Genomic DNA, 16,450 nt, shown 5'->3' with positions numbered 1-16,450 from the left:
ATTGAGTCTTTTTCAAAGACTTGGGATAGGCAGATGCTGATAGTAATGGTGTTAAAAGTATCTTCGCAGGATGTAAGCTGTTGTGAGTAAAGCTGCCTTTTGCAATTGACTGACTGTGATTTTGTCAAAGATAGTGGTGTTCAAGTGGTATTCCAGTTGTTTTGGGATTGCACCCAAGGCGCCTATTATTTTTTTCTCATCTCACCTTTATTGCTTTGTAAGTAACTCAAGGCAGTGAACATACCCAACATACTTAATTAATACCTAATATTAATGCAACGTCAGGGATTTTCAATTCAATGTATAGAATGTGAAGGATGAGTGCTTGTGTTTATTTTCATAGTCATAATGTACATTGAAGATGATATTTAATTTATTGTATGAGGTGCAATGACAATAAACTAAACTAAACTAAACATGCTTTCCTCCTTGCACTTTTCCCACAATAACCCTTTGAGGTAGGTTTGGCCGAAAATGACTGGCCCAAAGTTACACAACTGACTTTCATGCCTTAAGGCAGGGCTAGAACTCACGGTCTCCTGGTTCCTTAACCACTGCACCGCACTAGATCTCTTAGGTATCAATGGCAGATCTAGAAGAGATTAAAACCCTGCCCTCTGAATGGAATGTGATCTTAGGAAGAGTGTAGCCAATAATTATTCCAGTTATTTTGAGACTCAGTGTTGTTTTTCTGTTGACTAGAAAGCTAACTAAAAGGAGTGCTTGGTATTTTGAAGGATTACCTATTATATTAATAGGTTATTTTCTTTTTTGTAATATAATTCAGTCTTTAAAAATATTATATCAATAGTATAAAGTCTAATATCCCGAAACTATGGGAAAATATTTATCTAACATTGGGAGGGAATGTATGAAATTGTGGCTAAAGCAGTATAATGTTAGAGTTATACAGGTAAATCCTAGCATGTTTTATCCTTTATAATTATAAAACTAGGTCCATGCTGACACGACCACAAATTCATTGTAGTTGCTTTGACAGAAATAAGCTTCTAAATTCAAGAAATGCATATCCAGTCTGATTCAATATGCAATTATTTTAGACATCCCTACTAATCATTAGTATGGCATAGAAGTTGAGTTCCTGAAATCCTGCTCTATCGTTTGGTAGACTGTTCTCTGACTTATTATTTTACCAATGTTTCTGCTATAGAAATACCATACTATTATGTCCTTATGTGGTTAGATGTCTTACTCATGTTTTAAACTGGATTAGGCAGTTTGGAGGGGTATAAATTCCAAGGAAGAAGCTAGGAAACGCTGATTTATGGCTTCTTTGTCAACTAGTAATCTCCTCCCAAGGATTTGTGGGCTAGGAAATGAATCTTTGCTGATTTGGAAAAGATTGAATCTTATGTTGTCGTCCCCACCCCCCGAATTAAATTCACTTATTAATTACAGATAATTATAGCAGGGCAGTTCTGAAATGTAAAGTACATAGTTTTCCTAAAATTAAAAATGATATGCTGGCCTTCAATTGCATTTTGACCAATTGAAACATTCTCCAAATACACATGTATACAAACACACTACAGTAGTCAAATGCCCTTTTTTTCTATGTATCTATAAATAAATTTATCATTACTTTCCATGGCATCTGTTCACATTGAAGTTGGTAGTATCCTAACAGTCTTTTGTAACTAAAGAAGTCATAAAATATTGAGCACACCCATAGTGGTGCCTATAGATAACATGTTAGAGAGAGGTCTGCCATCTTAGGATTCATTATTCATTATACGATATGTCAGTATTTATATTCCCATCTGTTGGAGTTACTATATTTTAGAGTGAATGAAGAATTGTCCTGAGTATAAAGCAGTTTGATAACAACTTCTTAAAGTTATGTTTCATTTATATATAAAAATATGTCAGGCTGAATTACCCCAGTTTGAAAGTATTGAAAACCAGTATGCAGATATAAACTTAATGGACTCTAAACACACATGCACACAACAAAGGCACATACCTTTCCATGAGCCAAGAACGTAGATTTTATTATAGCTAATAAAAACCATTTTCTTTTCTCTGTGTAAGTGCTTCTTCCTGTTGCTTTCTCACATCTGCCCAGAACGTGTCTTTGAAGAAAGCTTATAATTGTGATGTTTCTTACTACTGCTGTCCCCAGCTACTTTGGGTTAGCAATTGGGGTCAGTAATACTGCCAGCCCTATGGCTGACCAGGAGAGCTCAGATATTTCATTTTTCTAACACACTCATCAAGTGCCTTGGTATCTGAGTATCAGTACCAGGAAGAGGTTCTGTTTTCAGTAAATCTATAGAGAGACAGTTTGGTCTAGCGGTTAAGACATCAGGCTAGAAACTAGAAGATCATGAATTCTAGTCCTGTCTTAGGCCCAAAGCCTGCTGAGTGATCTTGGTCCAGTCAGATCCTCTCAGCGCTAGGAAGCAGGCAATGACAAACCATTTCTGAGAAATCTTACCAAGAAAACTGCAAGGATTTCTCCAGGCATTGTCCGAGAATTAGACACAATTGAACAGAAGTGGGGGGAGGGGGGAGAAGAGACTTGGCTTCCACTAATACTATAGAGTCGGATAATCTATAACTAAGCTTCCTTGACTGTGCATACATAGAACTGCTCATAAATAAGGAGCAGAAGGACAATTTATTAGATGGTCATCAGAAAACTGTGTAAATAACCAACTCCTTCAAATGCTGAAGGTTCAGGGCTATATTTCTAGAGGCCTTGGTATGTTACTACATATTTTTCTCGTGAGAACCCTAAACAGGGAGGTGCAATACATCCTGCGTATTGTTGCGTTCCAAGTCGTTGACCTCTGTGTGTGCAGTCTACTGGATCCGATAGCTATTTAACTTGATTTCAACAAAGTTTTTTCAGGGCATTTGGATGTTTTCAGAGATTTTTGTTCATTAGAAGGACATGAAAGGAGGACGCACATGGAAGACGGAAGAAAAAAAGTTCCAGGAAGGGCAGGTTTGCTGTAATCTGATCCTCTGCAAAAAAATTAATTTCTTTTATACCAAATTTTTTAAAAATGTAAAGGGAACTAGACTCATCCCTCCTAGGTTTGTCATTAAAGGAGCATTATTTGTTACTACAGGACATAGTTTGATTCATAAGGAATAAATAATGTATTTGGATATGTGATTAATAAGACGGTCATCCTATAATAATGTAAGTGCTACATTTACTTCACTGAATAGCCTATGAAATAAAGAAAAAAAAAACCATTTGCTGACTCACATGAAAACAACACGATGTGGAAGATTTGCTAAGATATTTGTGCTTTTTATACCTGCCTTCTGACTCAGCCTCCTTTCGGAATAGATTGAGACCATCCCGTAAATATTTAGCTATTTCCATCTCTGCCCCCATGTGGGATAGTCCATTTGGTCCCTTGATTATAGGTTGAAAGTCTTCTTATTGCCCCCCTCTGGCATGTAACCAGACAGAGTTGAGCAATCTTATGCAGCCATCTGTCTCTTTAGGGATAGTTTTAGGAATGCCCCCACTCAAGGCAAATTTCTAGTCCTTTTAGTTGCTGGAGAAGTTTAAATATATAGCATGAAATTACTGATCATGTCTTCAGGCACCCCCATTTTCATAGACCATCGGTTGGGAAGGCACTGTAACTATTTTTGAGGGCACCCACCTTCCCCCAAACAAGGAACTTTTCATTTTTTAGGTTCACATGGTATTTGTTGAGTTTGTTTGACTGTTTTGAATTTAATTCTTTAAAGAGTGAAAGAAATCAGAAGGATTCCTGATTGTATTGGGAAAGGAATATCTCCTGCATATGAACTAACAGAACTGTAGAGAGGCATCTTAATCAACCTCATAAATAGCTGTTTACTTGGTCAAATCCTAAATAAATGACTGTTTTCTCTTTCTAATGCTTACCTTTAAACATTCATTACCTCTATACAGTACTTCTCTTTCTTTCACTTTGCAAAAAGAAAGCAAGGTTAAACCAAATACTTTACTCTTTCAACAATGCTAAAAATATCAAGGGGCTAGTTGAAAATGCTGGCTCAGGAATTCTGGGAGTTGAAGTCCACAAGTCATAAAAGGGCTACAGTTCTCTGCTCCCCCCCCTCCCCCCATATGATCAGATCTACATGATCCATTACAGACATTTTCACTTTTAAAATACATTTTTGCCTTAGGTTACCAAGAAACATATAGTGAAGTTGTTTGATTGGGGACAATACAGTCCACTCCTTTGGCATTCTTCTCTTGACTTGTGGCTCTCTTTATAGGTTTCCGATTCTACAGGCATCATTAAATTAGAGAACTATTCCTCAGGTTGGACTTCAGACTTCTGTTTATTAGTGATGGGAAAAAATGCTTGCAATTGCAGCTGCACTGTTTCTAAGCAACAGTTTGGAAACAGTTTTAATCACTGCTGGTCAGTTTCTGTGCCCACTTGCCTTTTAAAAAGCCCTGATTTCTTTTCTTTTTTTTTTTAAATATAGTTTATTAATTTTTACAATTAAAACCAGTCACAATACATACACAGATAAGCAAAAGAAAGAAAAAGAAAGAAAGAAAGAAAGAAGAGAGAAGAGGAAGAGAGGGAAAGAATTTTGAGAAAGAAAGAAAGAAAGAGGTTACAGGATAAAAAGTATTCTTATTTTAACAGTTTGCAAGATCTTCTTTTGTTTTCATCACCTTAACTTGTGTCATATAACCACACCTGTTTCTAACTTATATTGCTACCTCATTATTATGTATTGATACTTTTCTTTTATGCCTTATGATATATAATTTATCTTTGGTCAATCCACTTATACCAACAATTCCAGCTATCATAATATAGTGAAGTGTCTTTGTTTTTTAGCGCCAAAGTCAATTTATCCATTTCTGCGCATTTTGATATTTTTCAATAATCATTTCTTCTGATGGAATTTGATGTTTTTCCAGTGTTGAGCGAAGGCTAATCTGGCCGCTGTTAAAATGTGTATTGTTATGTATTTGGTTTTTTTGGAAATTTGCTTATCAAAAATCCCTAGTAGGAAGGACTCTGGTCTGTGTTCGATCTGCTCTTTGGTGATTTCTTCCAACCAAGTTTTGATTTTCTTCCAATACTTTTGGGTTTCTGCACAAGACCACCACATATGGAAAAAGGTTCCTTCTTTTTTTCCTACACTTCCAACAATGCGGACTCATGTTGGGGTGCATCTTCGCTAACCTGAAAGGGGAGATGCCATCTATAAAACATTTTATAAAGATTTTCCTTGTATGCTGCCGATTTGGTAATCTTATTGTTTCTGCCCCAAACTTTCTCCCATTCCGCTAATGTGATGCTGCGCCCTACGTTCTTACTCCAAGCAATCATATTTCCTTTTACAATTTCTTCTTCTAGTTCTGTTTCTAATAAGTAGTTATAAAATTTTGTTATGTTTTTTTTATTTGATCCTAATAAAATTTTATCTAACTGTTGCAGTTTGTTATTAATTCCGAATTCTTTTTTGTCTTGTTTATATCTGCTTTGAATCTGAAGGTAAACCCATTGATCAATTGTATGTCCTTGCTCCTGAAGATCCAGCCTCGGTTTCAAATTTCCTTGTGAGTCTAATAAGTCTTTGGAAAAGCCCTGATTTCTTAGGTACTGTGTCTGTCTTCCACATAAGCCTTCCCATGCCTGAAATGTATGGTTGGAGGCCTATTTCATTTACCCCTGGGTTCTGAAACTGGACAGGTGGTAAGAGATCCATGTGGCTGTGCTGCTTCACTCATATACTATTATTATACATATATAATGTAAAATAATAATACTTGGATCTTGGCTTCAAAAAGTGCCAGAGGAGGAAGTAAGGAGGATTAATTGTGGCAGGTGCAAGAACCTGGCACAATCCCAGTCCTGGTTGACTGACAAGCCAAGTTTATCTTGGCTCCTTCTGGTCTCAGGGTTGTTTTAGCTGCCTGACCAATACAGTCAGAAGGATGTATTTGAGTCAGACCAACTTGAATTGGCTGTAAAGTCATGTTCATCCTGTTCTTTCCCAGCACATTGATCAAGAAGAGCCCCAAGGCTTCTCTGCTCATCCTGGCATTGGTCCTGCATTTGGTATGTAGCTGGTAGTGAACATTGGGAATATTGGGAATATTGCTTTCTGAGTTGTGAAGCTCTTAACCAAACATTTAGGCTACTTGGTGCATCTGAGTCCTCTGCCTAGCTCAGCAAATGAATTTAACTTCCTTAGTCACCTGGCAAGGTGAATGATAGTATCTGCTAAAATAGTATTTGTTAAAGCTGATGCCACAGGATAAGGTTGATAGGGCAGCTTGCATTGGCTTTAACTTTCTTATGTTTAGCAGTCTTTTTCTCAAGGAAGACTTCATGTTATGGAAGACATAGCTACAGAGGGTGGAAGGAAGAATGCAACTCTTGGTCCTGTCTCTGTGAGAATCCTGCCTTGCCTGAGGCCAAGTGGATATTTTTCAAGGGTGTGTGGGAACTTTTTATAGACTGGAATGTACAGGGGGAAGTGAGCTGCATTTGAACATGTGTGCCAGTCTTTTAATGAGCTGTGGCATGTTAGGTGGTAGTGGAATTGTCAAAGAGATGGTGGAGTTCAGTACAAATCTTCATTTGCTTTTAAATTAGTCTTCTGAAATATGTTGTCCTTATAGATCAAGGGTCTTTAAACTTGTCAAGTTTAAGACTTGTGAACTTCAACCCCCAGAATTCCTGAGCTAACATGACTGGAGGAGGAATTCTGGGAGTTGAAGTCCACAAGTCTTAAACTTGCCAAGTTTGAAGACCCCTGTTATATATTATGACTCCCAGACTTCTCTGCTATTTAGAGTTGTTGTCCCAGCAGAAGTGGCCTTTATGTGATGCCAAAGCCCCAAGGCACTGTTACATATAAGTAGCTGAATGGCACAGCTCTGGATTCCTGTGTGAATACATGGAAACATGAGGGTGATGGAACAGTGAGGGAGAATTAATATCACATTTAGTTTTAAAATGATTGCTGTAATTTGTTGGAGTTCAATATATTCTATGTAAACATCCATGTATTCCTCCTATGCAAAAATATCATTTGCTCCCTTCCTACAGTATATGTGTAAGTGCACACTCACACACCCTGTCCCCACATTTTAAAAGAGTCTCAAGCTGATTCTGCATTATTTCAGAACTTTTCACCGTGGGGAACACTGGTCTGTAGGAAATTAATACCTTTTTGGCATTGACTAGATGTCTTCTTCTCAGGCAGATGGTGTTGTTAATACTCATAAATGAAGCTTCTCTAGAAAAAGCATGAAGCTGTCACATTTGTGTTCCTTGGGCAGTTGGTCTATATTGTTAAAATTAGGGCTAGTCTATTTAGGGAGCCATGAAGGACTTCGTTCTTTCAACCTTTGCCATGTTATAGTTTGTATACATTTCTTTTTTTGTTTCTTTTTTTAGGAGCACCAAACTTTGCAAACATTTTGTGCTGCAAGGAAACTAGAGTGATGTCAGCAGAGGATGATACCGGTGGAGAAGCTCCCAGTGGCAGTTTCTGGGAGGTAAGAGCAGAGTAAATGAGAGATAGGGTGTTGCTTCCACAAGAGTTGAGGGAGAATCCTGGTAGAAGAACGAAGGTAGAATAGAATATAGAATAGAATTAGAATTCTTTTATTGGCCAAGTGTGATTGGACACACAAGGCATTTGTCTTGGCGGCAAAAGCTCTCAGTATACATACAAGAAAAGATACATTCGTCAAGAGTCAAGAATCATAAGGTACAACACTTAACGATAGTCATAGGGTACAATAAGCAATCAGGTCATACTAGGAAACAGTCAATATAAATTGTAAGGATACAAGTGACAAAGTTACAGTCATAGTCACAAGTGGGGGGATGGGTAATAAGGAGTGATGAGAAGGTTAATAGTAATAGTAGTGTAGACTAAGGTCTCATGAAATTGAAGCCAGCAACAGCAGGCCTAGAGCAGGTGGTGCAGATGCCATTTTTAATGGTGCCATTTTATGGTTGTGCCATTTTTAGTGCTTAATAATAATAATAGTTTGACATTTGTAACCGTGATACAAGCTGTCTATCTCTGCTTACAAGACATGGAAATAATTCTACAGCTCACCAGCATTGCGCGTTGTGTGGGCAAGTCTGATGCATTCTTCTGACTCTTAAGATAAATCTCAGAAGGGGGCAAGCATAACTGATGCTGTGGTCTAATTTCAGCCTGGCAATTACAAGAGGACAGTGAAGAGAGTGGATGATGGAAACCGGTTGTGCAATGACCTTGTCTCCTGCTTCCAAGAGAGAGCCAAAATTGAGAAGAGCTACGCTCAACAGCTAACAGATTGGTCCCGCAAATGGAGGACGTCTGTAGAAAAAGGTATTCTAGAAGGAATATGTGGCCCAATAATGAAACCAAAATTAAAACATTCAATAAATCAGTTAAACAATAAACGTAAGAACTAAATAAAGATCACAACAGGGGAGATACTATATATCAGGGGTCGCCAACCTTTTGGATCTCGGGGACCACCGAACTCATAATTTTAAATCCCACGGACCACTAATATGAATTTTGACTGACGGTGGCTTGCTGACATTGGTGGGAAAGTCGGTCCCATATTCCAGAGCTTCAGTAGTCACAGGACTGGCCCTTTGGTCATCCCGGAGCAGCTGCTCTTCTGCCTAGGTGCACCGGCCTGCCATGGACTGGAGGAGCTGCTCCGGGATGACCAAAGGACCAGTCCTGTGACTACTGCAGCTCTGGAATATGGAACTGACTTTTCCGTCAATGTCAGCAAGCCAACCCAGGGTGGATTTCCCTCTCCTGCTATTGGTCTTACCTTCCAGTTCCAGCTCGCATGACTCTACTCAAGGTAAGGTTTGCACTAGGCCGAAGGGTGGGGGCCAATGGATGGGTGGGCCATGTGGGCGGCGCAGCCTTGTGTTCCTGTGCAGCCTGGATTAATTGCTTTGGTGGGGACATTTCTCTGTGGACCACCAAAATTTTCTCGCGGATCACCAATGGTCCCCGTCCCACTGGTTGGCGACCACTGCTATATGTAACATAGCCAGTATGCAGGGTTCTTTTCACCAGGGGATCTCCAGGCTTATTGGAAAAAACAGGTTTAAAGAGTTCTCTAAAACAGGGGTCCCCAAACTTGGCAACTTTAAGACTTGTGGACTTCAACTCCCAGGATTCTCCAGCCAGCATAGCTGGCTTTGGGCCCAAGATCCATAGCTGGCTGGAGAATTCTGGGAGTTGAAGTCCACAAGTCTTAAAGTTGCCAAGTTTGGGGACCCCTGTTCTAAAAGGTCAGAGGGTTTGGGCCCTTCTCAAGAGGGATGATGTTCCAATGGGAGAGGGGAGGTACCACAGCAGAAAAGGCTCATCTCCTAGGTCCTATCAGGTGAAACTCCCTCGCAGATGGGACATGCAGCATTTTCTTCCTGCTTTTCTAGAAAGAATTGATCTTTCATGGAGAAATCTTTCTAATCGTCCTCCAAGAAGTAACTTCGTTAAATCCAGAAAAGCTATGAAGCATTTTGGTTTTAGGGTAAACATCTCACAAAGTCTGCAGGATGAATCTGGAGGGGCTAATACTGCTGCTTCTACGAAAACGACCAATGGCTTTTTGCCACTGGCTTTTGAATGGGCATCTAAAGTTTGATTTAAACAGGAAGAAGCCACGAGCCCATAACATCTGTCTTTGGAGAAGAGATAAAAGGCAATCTTGCATTATGTGCTGGGAAATCTGTGAGTGATAACTGCACACCGGCAATAAAGTGACTTGGTGCAGGCTGATATTTATAGATATCGCTTTTTTATAGGAATTAAATCTTTATGGAACAGAAAATAAACAAGAGTTTGGTAACATACTCTATCTGTGTATTTTTAGATCTACATCCATTTCCTCTAGCAGCTTAAAATGGTGCAAATTGTATCCTTTCCTGCAATTTTAACTCCATTATGTAAATCCACAGACTCATGGACACTTGAGTCTGCTGGTTTATTGTACATATTACATCCATACACATCCATGCAGCTTTCGTACAATAATTTCCTTTAAACATTGGCAGGTTAGATATTTTGATGACAAATGAAGTTTGGGTTCAGAACCTAGTTCCTTTATATTTGGTATGCTTATACTGTTATACTGACTTTCTTGATTCCTAGGACCTCAATATGGCACTTTGGAAAAAGCCTGGCATGCATTTCTGACTGCTGCAGACAAACTTAGCGAGATCCATCTAGAAGTACGGAATCGTCTATCTGGTGAAGACTCAGAGAAGATTAAGGCTTGGCAGAAGGAAGTCTATCATAAGCAGTTGATGGGTGGCTTTAGAGAGACAAAGGAATTTGAGGATGGATTTCGCAAGGCCCAGAAGCCCTGGGTGAAAAAGTTGAAAGAGGTGAGTTGGATGTGCAGCCTGAAGACAGGTGGAGAGAAAATCAGGAGATTTACCATCCTTAAAATCCTGAAAAATATAAGTTGTTGATTCAGTCCTCTGTAAATGTTTGGCCATATGTTGCTGGACCTAATTCAGTGAAGGAGTAGCAGAAGTCGGTGCAATATTTGGTGGAAAACAGCATATAAAATGCACAGATTAGGGAAAAGTGCCCCATGAAAAATAGTGCAAAGTCCCTTGTCCTTTTAAAAAGAATGAAATTCTGCATAAAGTTGATAGGACAGATGCTTGATACAGACCTGTGTACATTCCTACTGGGGCATTGCTAAAATGTAATCTGATTTTGAGATTGGCCAAATGTATATGTCTGTTTTTGGCCCTGTGGAAAAAGAAAAAATATATATATAAATGGCAGTTAATGTTTTCTGCCACTTGTTGAGTAATGCTATTTGTCACTGTATCCTGAAAGCAACTCTGCTGAAATGTTTAATGTAATATTCTGTGGAAAGGTGGAATCTTCAAAAAAGAATTATCATGTTGCTCGAAAAGAGGAGAAAACTGCGCAGACACGAGATAATCATGCCAAAGCAGATACTTCCACATCCCAAGAGCAGCTGCGCAAACTGCAAGAACGAGTGGAGAAATGTTCACAAGAAGTAGAGAAGGTAAGGTTGCGCTTAGTTGAGAAAGTCTTTGATCCAAAATTAGGAGCATGGATTCTGCATAGCTGATGGAATTCCATGTTCAGAGAGAGAGAGTAGCCCACCCCTATGATCTTCAAGTTTTTGATTCTTGCGGGGGCGGGGGGGTTCTATTGTTGGCCAGGTGAAAATCTCTAAAGGGAAATGTTGGAAGGTTCAGTTGTGAAGAGCATCTAAATTAGCCCCTAAAGTAAGCTGAAGTAAGCGGATTGCTCTTTTGTATAAAGCAAAGGCAGAAAAGCAAAACACTATGTTCTTCAAATTATAAAACTGCCAGAGCAACCTGTGAGCAAAAGATTAAAATGCTAAATGGTTCAGTCTGAGTCGTTGATATTTCTTTGTAGAACACAAAAGAACAATCAGTTCCGATTTAGCTTAGTTAGATTCCTAAATTTTTATTACAGTAGGAAACTTCCCAGTTCTTTTGCTTACGTTTTGTAAACAAATTATAATAAGCCCTAGTGGCACAGTGGTTAAAATGCAGTATTTGCAGGCAAACTCTACTCACAGCCTGGAGTTCGATCCTAATGGGGCTTAAGGTTAATTCACCCTTCCATCCTTTGAGGTTGGTAAAAATGAGGACCCAGATGATTGGGAGCAATGTGCTGACTTTGAAAAATCTCATAGAGAGTGCTGTAAAGCGCTATGGGCAATAAAGAAGTGCTCTTTCTCTTGCTATTTTGTTGGGTTCCCTCTAGAGCAAAGATCATTATGAGAAGATGCTGGAGGAGCTGAACCGCTACAATCCTCGCTACATGGAGGACATGGAGCAGATCTTTGAGGGCTGCCAGGAAGCAGAGCGCAGACGCCTGTGTTTTTTCAAAGAGATGTTCTTGGATATGCACAACCATCTGAACTTGTCTGTCAATGACAGGTGAGAAATTGAAAGCAGTGAGTCCTTCTATGCCCTTAATATCACTCTGTCGGGTAAGAAAGATTGTGGAGGAAGATCATTTTTTAAAAGGTCATATGTCTCTACACTAGCAACCATTATTCCAATTTTTTTGTAACCTTTTTTTCCTCACGCCAAACTTCTTCTATTAAAAAAAAAAAAAGTTGTGTGATTGAGGTCTGTATCTTCTAATTGCAGGTTCCATGCACTTTATCGAGATTTGCATCAGGGAATAATGGCAGCAGATGACCAAGAGGATCTGAAGTGGTGGCGCAGTACCCATGGACCAGGCATGGCTATGCACTGGCCTCAGTTTGAGGTAGAACTATCGTGGTCTAAGACAGGGGTGTCCAACCTTGGCAACTTTAAGACTTGTGGACTTCAATTCCCAGAGTTCCTCAGCCAGCAAAGCTGGCTGAGGAACTCTGGGAGTTGAAGTCCACAAGTCTTAAAGTTGCCAAGGTTGGACACCCCTGGTCTAAGAGGATGTTATCACAAAGCTTGTCCTTGATTAATTTCAGTCCCACTTTTATCATTCTACTGAAATTGAGGTCCAGTAATGCTGTGAAAAACATTTTTAAAGAATAAAATGTTTAGAGCAGTAGAAGCAGACAGGTCCTAGTCTTGTCGGCTAGAAATGCCAGGGATTGAATGTGAGACATTTTCATTCAAGGCAGATGCTTCTGAATAAGCAGCAATCCCTCTCCATCCCCATAAAACATGGCACGTAATTTGAAGTTCCTTCTCCCCATAGAATGCTGTGGATTACTGGAGTCTTAAGTTTATTCAAAGGGAGGAAAAAGTCAGCCTGCCATGTCTTCCGTGACATGTCTCTCTTTTGGGGATGAAAGAGGGCCGAGAAGCTATGTATTGGGATAGTACTGTAGTAAAATAATGTTCAATATTCAAAAAGCATTCAGAGACTATTCTTCCCCGCTGCCAGGAATGGTCTCCGGAATCCCAGCGAGCAATCGTCAAGAAAGAAAAAAGTGGCAAAAGTGGTGAAGATGTCACTCTGACCAGTATTGTGCCTTCAGGAGATGGTGTGAAAGGGACCCCTCCCTCAACCAAACAGAGGTAACCATTGCAGCTGTTGCATCCAGCTCTTGAGCTGGGAACTCAGTATCATTTATTTCTCAGGAGCAGAGATGCATGAAAATGCATCCAGCAGTTTTTAACAGTGTATATGTTTTAAATCCTTCTTAATCAAATTGATATTTTCCAAGGTCACTTCCTCCCCACTGTTGCAGTAAATTCTTAGGCCAGCATAGTAATATGGAACCTGTTGCTCTTAAGAATTACCAGCAATGAAAGATGGTAGGTTTCAGTTCAGCAAGACTATAAAGCAATGGTTGAACTAATAGACAGAAGGGTGAATTTGCATGGAATGCCTTTGTCTGTCTTGATGAGTTAAAAGAATGAAAACCTCTGATTTCTGTGAAGGAAGATTCTAGCAGAATTTTTATTCCACCTATTGCTGGATCTAGGAAAAAAAAAATTCTCCAACTGAACATCAGTAGTCCTGGATTTCTTAGATTGTTCTTTTCTTGGAATAGTTCCTTTTATATAGAGAAGATAACCAAACAAAACCTATTAGACCTACATTGAAGTTGATAGGTGACAGAGGTTGTAGGATTCACAGTTGGGTTCTGTAGATCCAAAATCTGATCAGAGAATACACCAAGCATGCTACTGGTACATATGTACAAAACTGAGTGTTGGTACAATTTTACATACTGGAGAAGTCCTTAGAAAAGATTGTGTACTTCTGTCTGGTACTCCTGCACCAAAATCTGCTTTCTTAATTGCATATTCCTGGAAGAAGAGGATTATGGCATGGTCTTATCTCTTTTCCAGTTTAAAGGGCTTGTTTGCAAATCCACAGGTTTTCACATCGAGAGGAACAAAACAGCCACTTCTATGACAACCTGAGAGCTTCAGCCTGTATGAAGTTAGTATGAAACCAAGACATTTGAGGATCCCTGTCTCACTCTTTTTTTCTGCTGTAGCTTTGTAGTTAAGAAGTTGAGCACGATGCACTTTCTCCTTTCTTGCAAATGAGGATGATTGCCCTCCAGTTAAAGTCAGATGCATAGGCAGCTTTCTTTTCCAAATTGGTCATGGTTAGTTGAAAGGAGCTGTTGCTGGTGATCTGCCATTCTCTTCTCTACTTTAGTAACTTCCATGGTTATCTCTGCCTTTTCATCTCGTGATATCTGCCTCTTTAATCTCATTCTACAACACTGCATGATCTGGGGAGAGGTACTTTTAAAAAGTGAATTTTAAATTGCCTTATTGTTGCCTTACTCATTGTACCTTCTCTCCCTTTCTTTGCACAGTGGAGGGAAAGAAGAAATCTCAGAGTGGTCAGATGAGGACACTCCCAAGAAGTGCCTGGAAGTCAATGGGCATGAGGAAGATATAAAGGTACCAGGTGTGCGAGTGCGAGCACTGTATGATTACGCAGGACAAGAGGCTGATGAACTGAGCTTTAAAGCAGGTACAAAGGCATTAACCTTCTAACATGCTTTCCATTGTGTTTGGGGCTGCCGGATGACACTTCACAGCAAAGAAGATCTAGATGGCTCCAAGACTCTTGTAATTGGACATGGGGAGGGGGAATTGAACCACAGGAGTTTGCTTAGAAATTGGGGAAGAAGGACATTAAAATTGAAACAGTTTGCATTGCTAGAAAGGATAGAGGATAAACAATTTAAATAAATGTCATTTTCAGGTTCTCTCAAAAGGCACAGGCTTGTTTTAAAGATATCTTAAAGAATTACAGGAGAATATTTGTAGCTCAGGGTTGAAATTATCTTAAGTAGGTAATATCATCAGTGCTGATGATGCTACCTAGTTAGGGTAATGAAACATCTGCAAGAAAACAAACAAGTTCAGATAGCACCAAGGACCCCTCACCTTAAACAATTATTATTCCTGAGGCGTCCTATGTATATATAGCTGGGCCATGTCAGCTCTTGTGTTCCTTTCAGTGTTGGTGTCAAATGACCTGTGTTTCTGTGTTATTCAAGAATGTTCTCTTGCTCATAGCAGAAAAAATAGAAATAAAAAAAAATAAAAGCTCAGGCCTGTTTCCCACATGACAGATTGGATGCAGGCATCTTTGGGCAGCAGCAGCTGGCAATGCCTGGAAGTGAGTAGCCATTGATGTAACTGCACTGTATAGGGCTATGTGCCTCACCCAAAGCAGAGACAGCCATTGTTGCTCCCAGAGACAAGATAAGCTAAAAGTTATCCCACTTCTGCTTCTTTGCATTCCTGAGTGGTTATGAGTAATGCAACGGAAAGGTTTATAGTACCATTCCTAAGGGCCACAGCCTTGCCATATTGTTAAAGCCAGAAGTCTTAATCAGTTCCCTGTGGTTTTGATGATAAGTTCCTATTCTGAAATAAGTGCCAGTCTTTTTATATGAGAGCAGACTGAAGAGAGTCTCCATTGGGGCCATCTGGATGTTAGAAATATTGTATTTCTGCTTTATTTGAAGTTTTATTTTGCTGTTATGTGCTTTTCCCATTCTTTTAAAATAGGAACCGCATGAATCCTACACATGAACTGCTCATTTGTTGTAATACTAATTTATTTTGGTTTGATATGTCTGTGATAACATGGCATGATATATGTTCCTTGTAGCATGAGGCTGCTATAAGAAACTAAATCCAGCCTTTTTTGGTCATCACTTCAGCACTCCAAATTCCTCCTATATAACTTCAGTCTTCTGGTTTACATCCCTTTTTTACTGTGGGAAAAGACAGAAAGGAAGCAGTGACTTCCTTAAAAGTTCCTTCAGATATGCCTGCAAACCACAGTAACAATTCACCAATTTGTATTTGCTCTACAGCAGGGGTCCCCAACCGCGGTCCGTGGACCGGTCCCGGTCCAGCGGAACAAGTCTTACCGGGCCGCTGGTTGCTGGCGCCACCATCTTTTTGGTAAAAAAGTGCTTTCGGTGAGCTTTCCGGGTAGAAAGCTCACCGAAGCACTTTTCATCAAAAAGATGGCGGCGCTCAGCGCTTCGATGAGCTTTTCGGGTAGAAAGCCATTTCTACCCGAAAAAGCTCACCGGGCGTAAGCGCCGCCATCTTTGGCGAAAAAGTGCTTCCGGTGAGGTCACTGGAAGCACTTTTCGTCAAAAGATGGCGGCGCCAGCTGATGCCGATACCGGGCCGTGGCGTCAAAAGGTTGGGGATCCCTGCTCTACAGCATTCATGTCATGTTTCCAAGTATTTATAGCAAAGAGGCAGAGTTGGAAGCCTCCCAGAATCACTTGGGAGGCAATCTATAAATTAAATAATTTAAACCAGTCCCTCCTACCCTTCATTTTGCTGAATTCCAAACCCTAGCATCTTTGGTCATATTGCCTGGAATCTTAAGTTACGAAAAATCTGGAGGGCCACAAACTCCTCACTTTAGCTTATGGGAATGGGATCTTTCTCTTTGGTCCATTAGAGGCATATTTTCC

At 39.8% G+C, this 16,450-nt stretch overlaps 1 protein-coding gene across 28 annotated transcripts in view; it reads left to right on the top strand.

Moving 5' to 3' along the window:
* PACSIN3 (protein kinase C and casein kinase substrate in neurons 3) overlaps positions 1 to 16,450 on the top strand; it is a 34,831-nt gene that overhangs the window by 16,191 nt on the left and 2,190 nt on the right. For 7 of the 28 annotated variants that reach the window (XM_026671226.2, XM_087951353.1, XM_087951338.1 and 4 more), the window contains exons 2-10: positions 7,416 to 7,516; positions 8,190 to 8,346; positions 10,144 to 10,379; positions 10,886 to 11,041; positions 11,776 to 11,951; positions 12,168 to 12,288; positions 12,913 to 13,046; positions 13,855 to 13,920; positions 14,309 to 14,469. In XM_026671226.2, the coding sequence (XP_026527011.2) occupies positions 7,463 to 7,516; positions 8,190 to 8,346; positions 10,144 to 10,379; positions 10,886 to 11,041; positions 11,776 to 11,951; positions 12,168 to 12,288; positions 12,913 to 13,046; positions 13,855 to 13,920; positions 14,309 to 14,469 (1,261 nt within the window). In that variant the 5' untranslated portion in view covers positions 7,416 to 7,462. Of the gene's footprint in view, positions 1 to 6,007; positions 6,069 to 7,415; positions 7,517 to 8,189; positions 8,347 to 10,143; positions 10,380 to 10,885; positions 11,042 to 11,775; positions 11,952 to 12,167; positions 12,289 to 12,912; positions 13,047 to 13,854; positions 13,921 to 14,308; positions 14,470 to 16,450 lie in introns of all 28 variants that reach the window. The other 21 variants (XM_026671228.2, XM_087951335.1, XM_087951341.1 and 18 more) reach the window with 7 other exon arrangements.

The sequence above is a fragment of the Notechis scutatus genome, chromosome 1 (genome assembly GCF_049901735.1).
Source record: "Notechis scutatus isolate UNSWTSFEM ecotype Mainland chromosome 1, rNotScu1.2, whole genome shotgun sequence".
NCBI classification, from domain to species: Eukaryota; Metazoa; Chordata; class Lepidosauria; order Squamata; family Elapidae; genus Notechis; species Notechis scutatus.
Note: the sequence above shows the minus strand (reverse complement) of the source record. Positions and strands in the feature narration are given on the sequence as shown.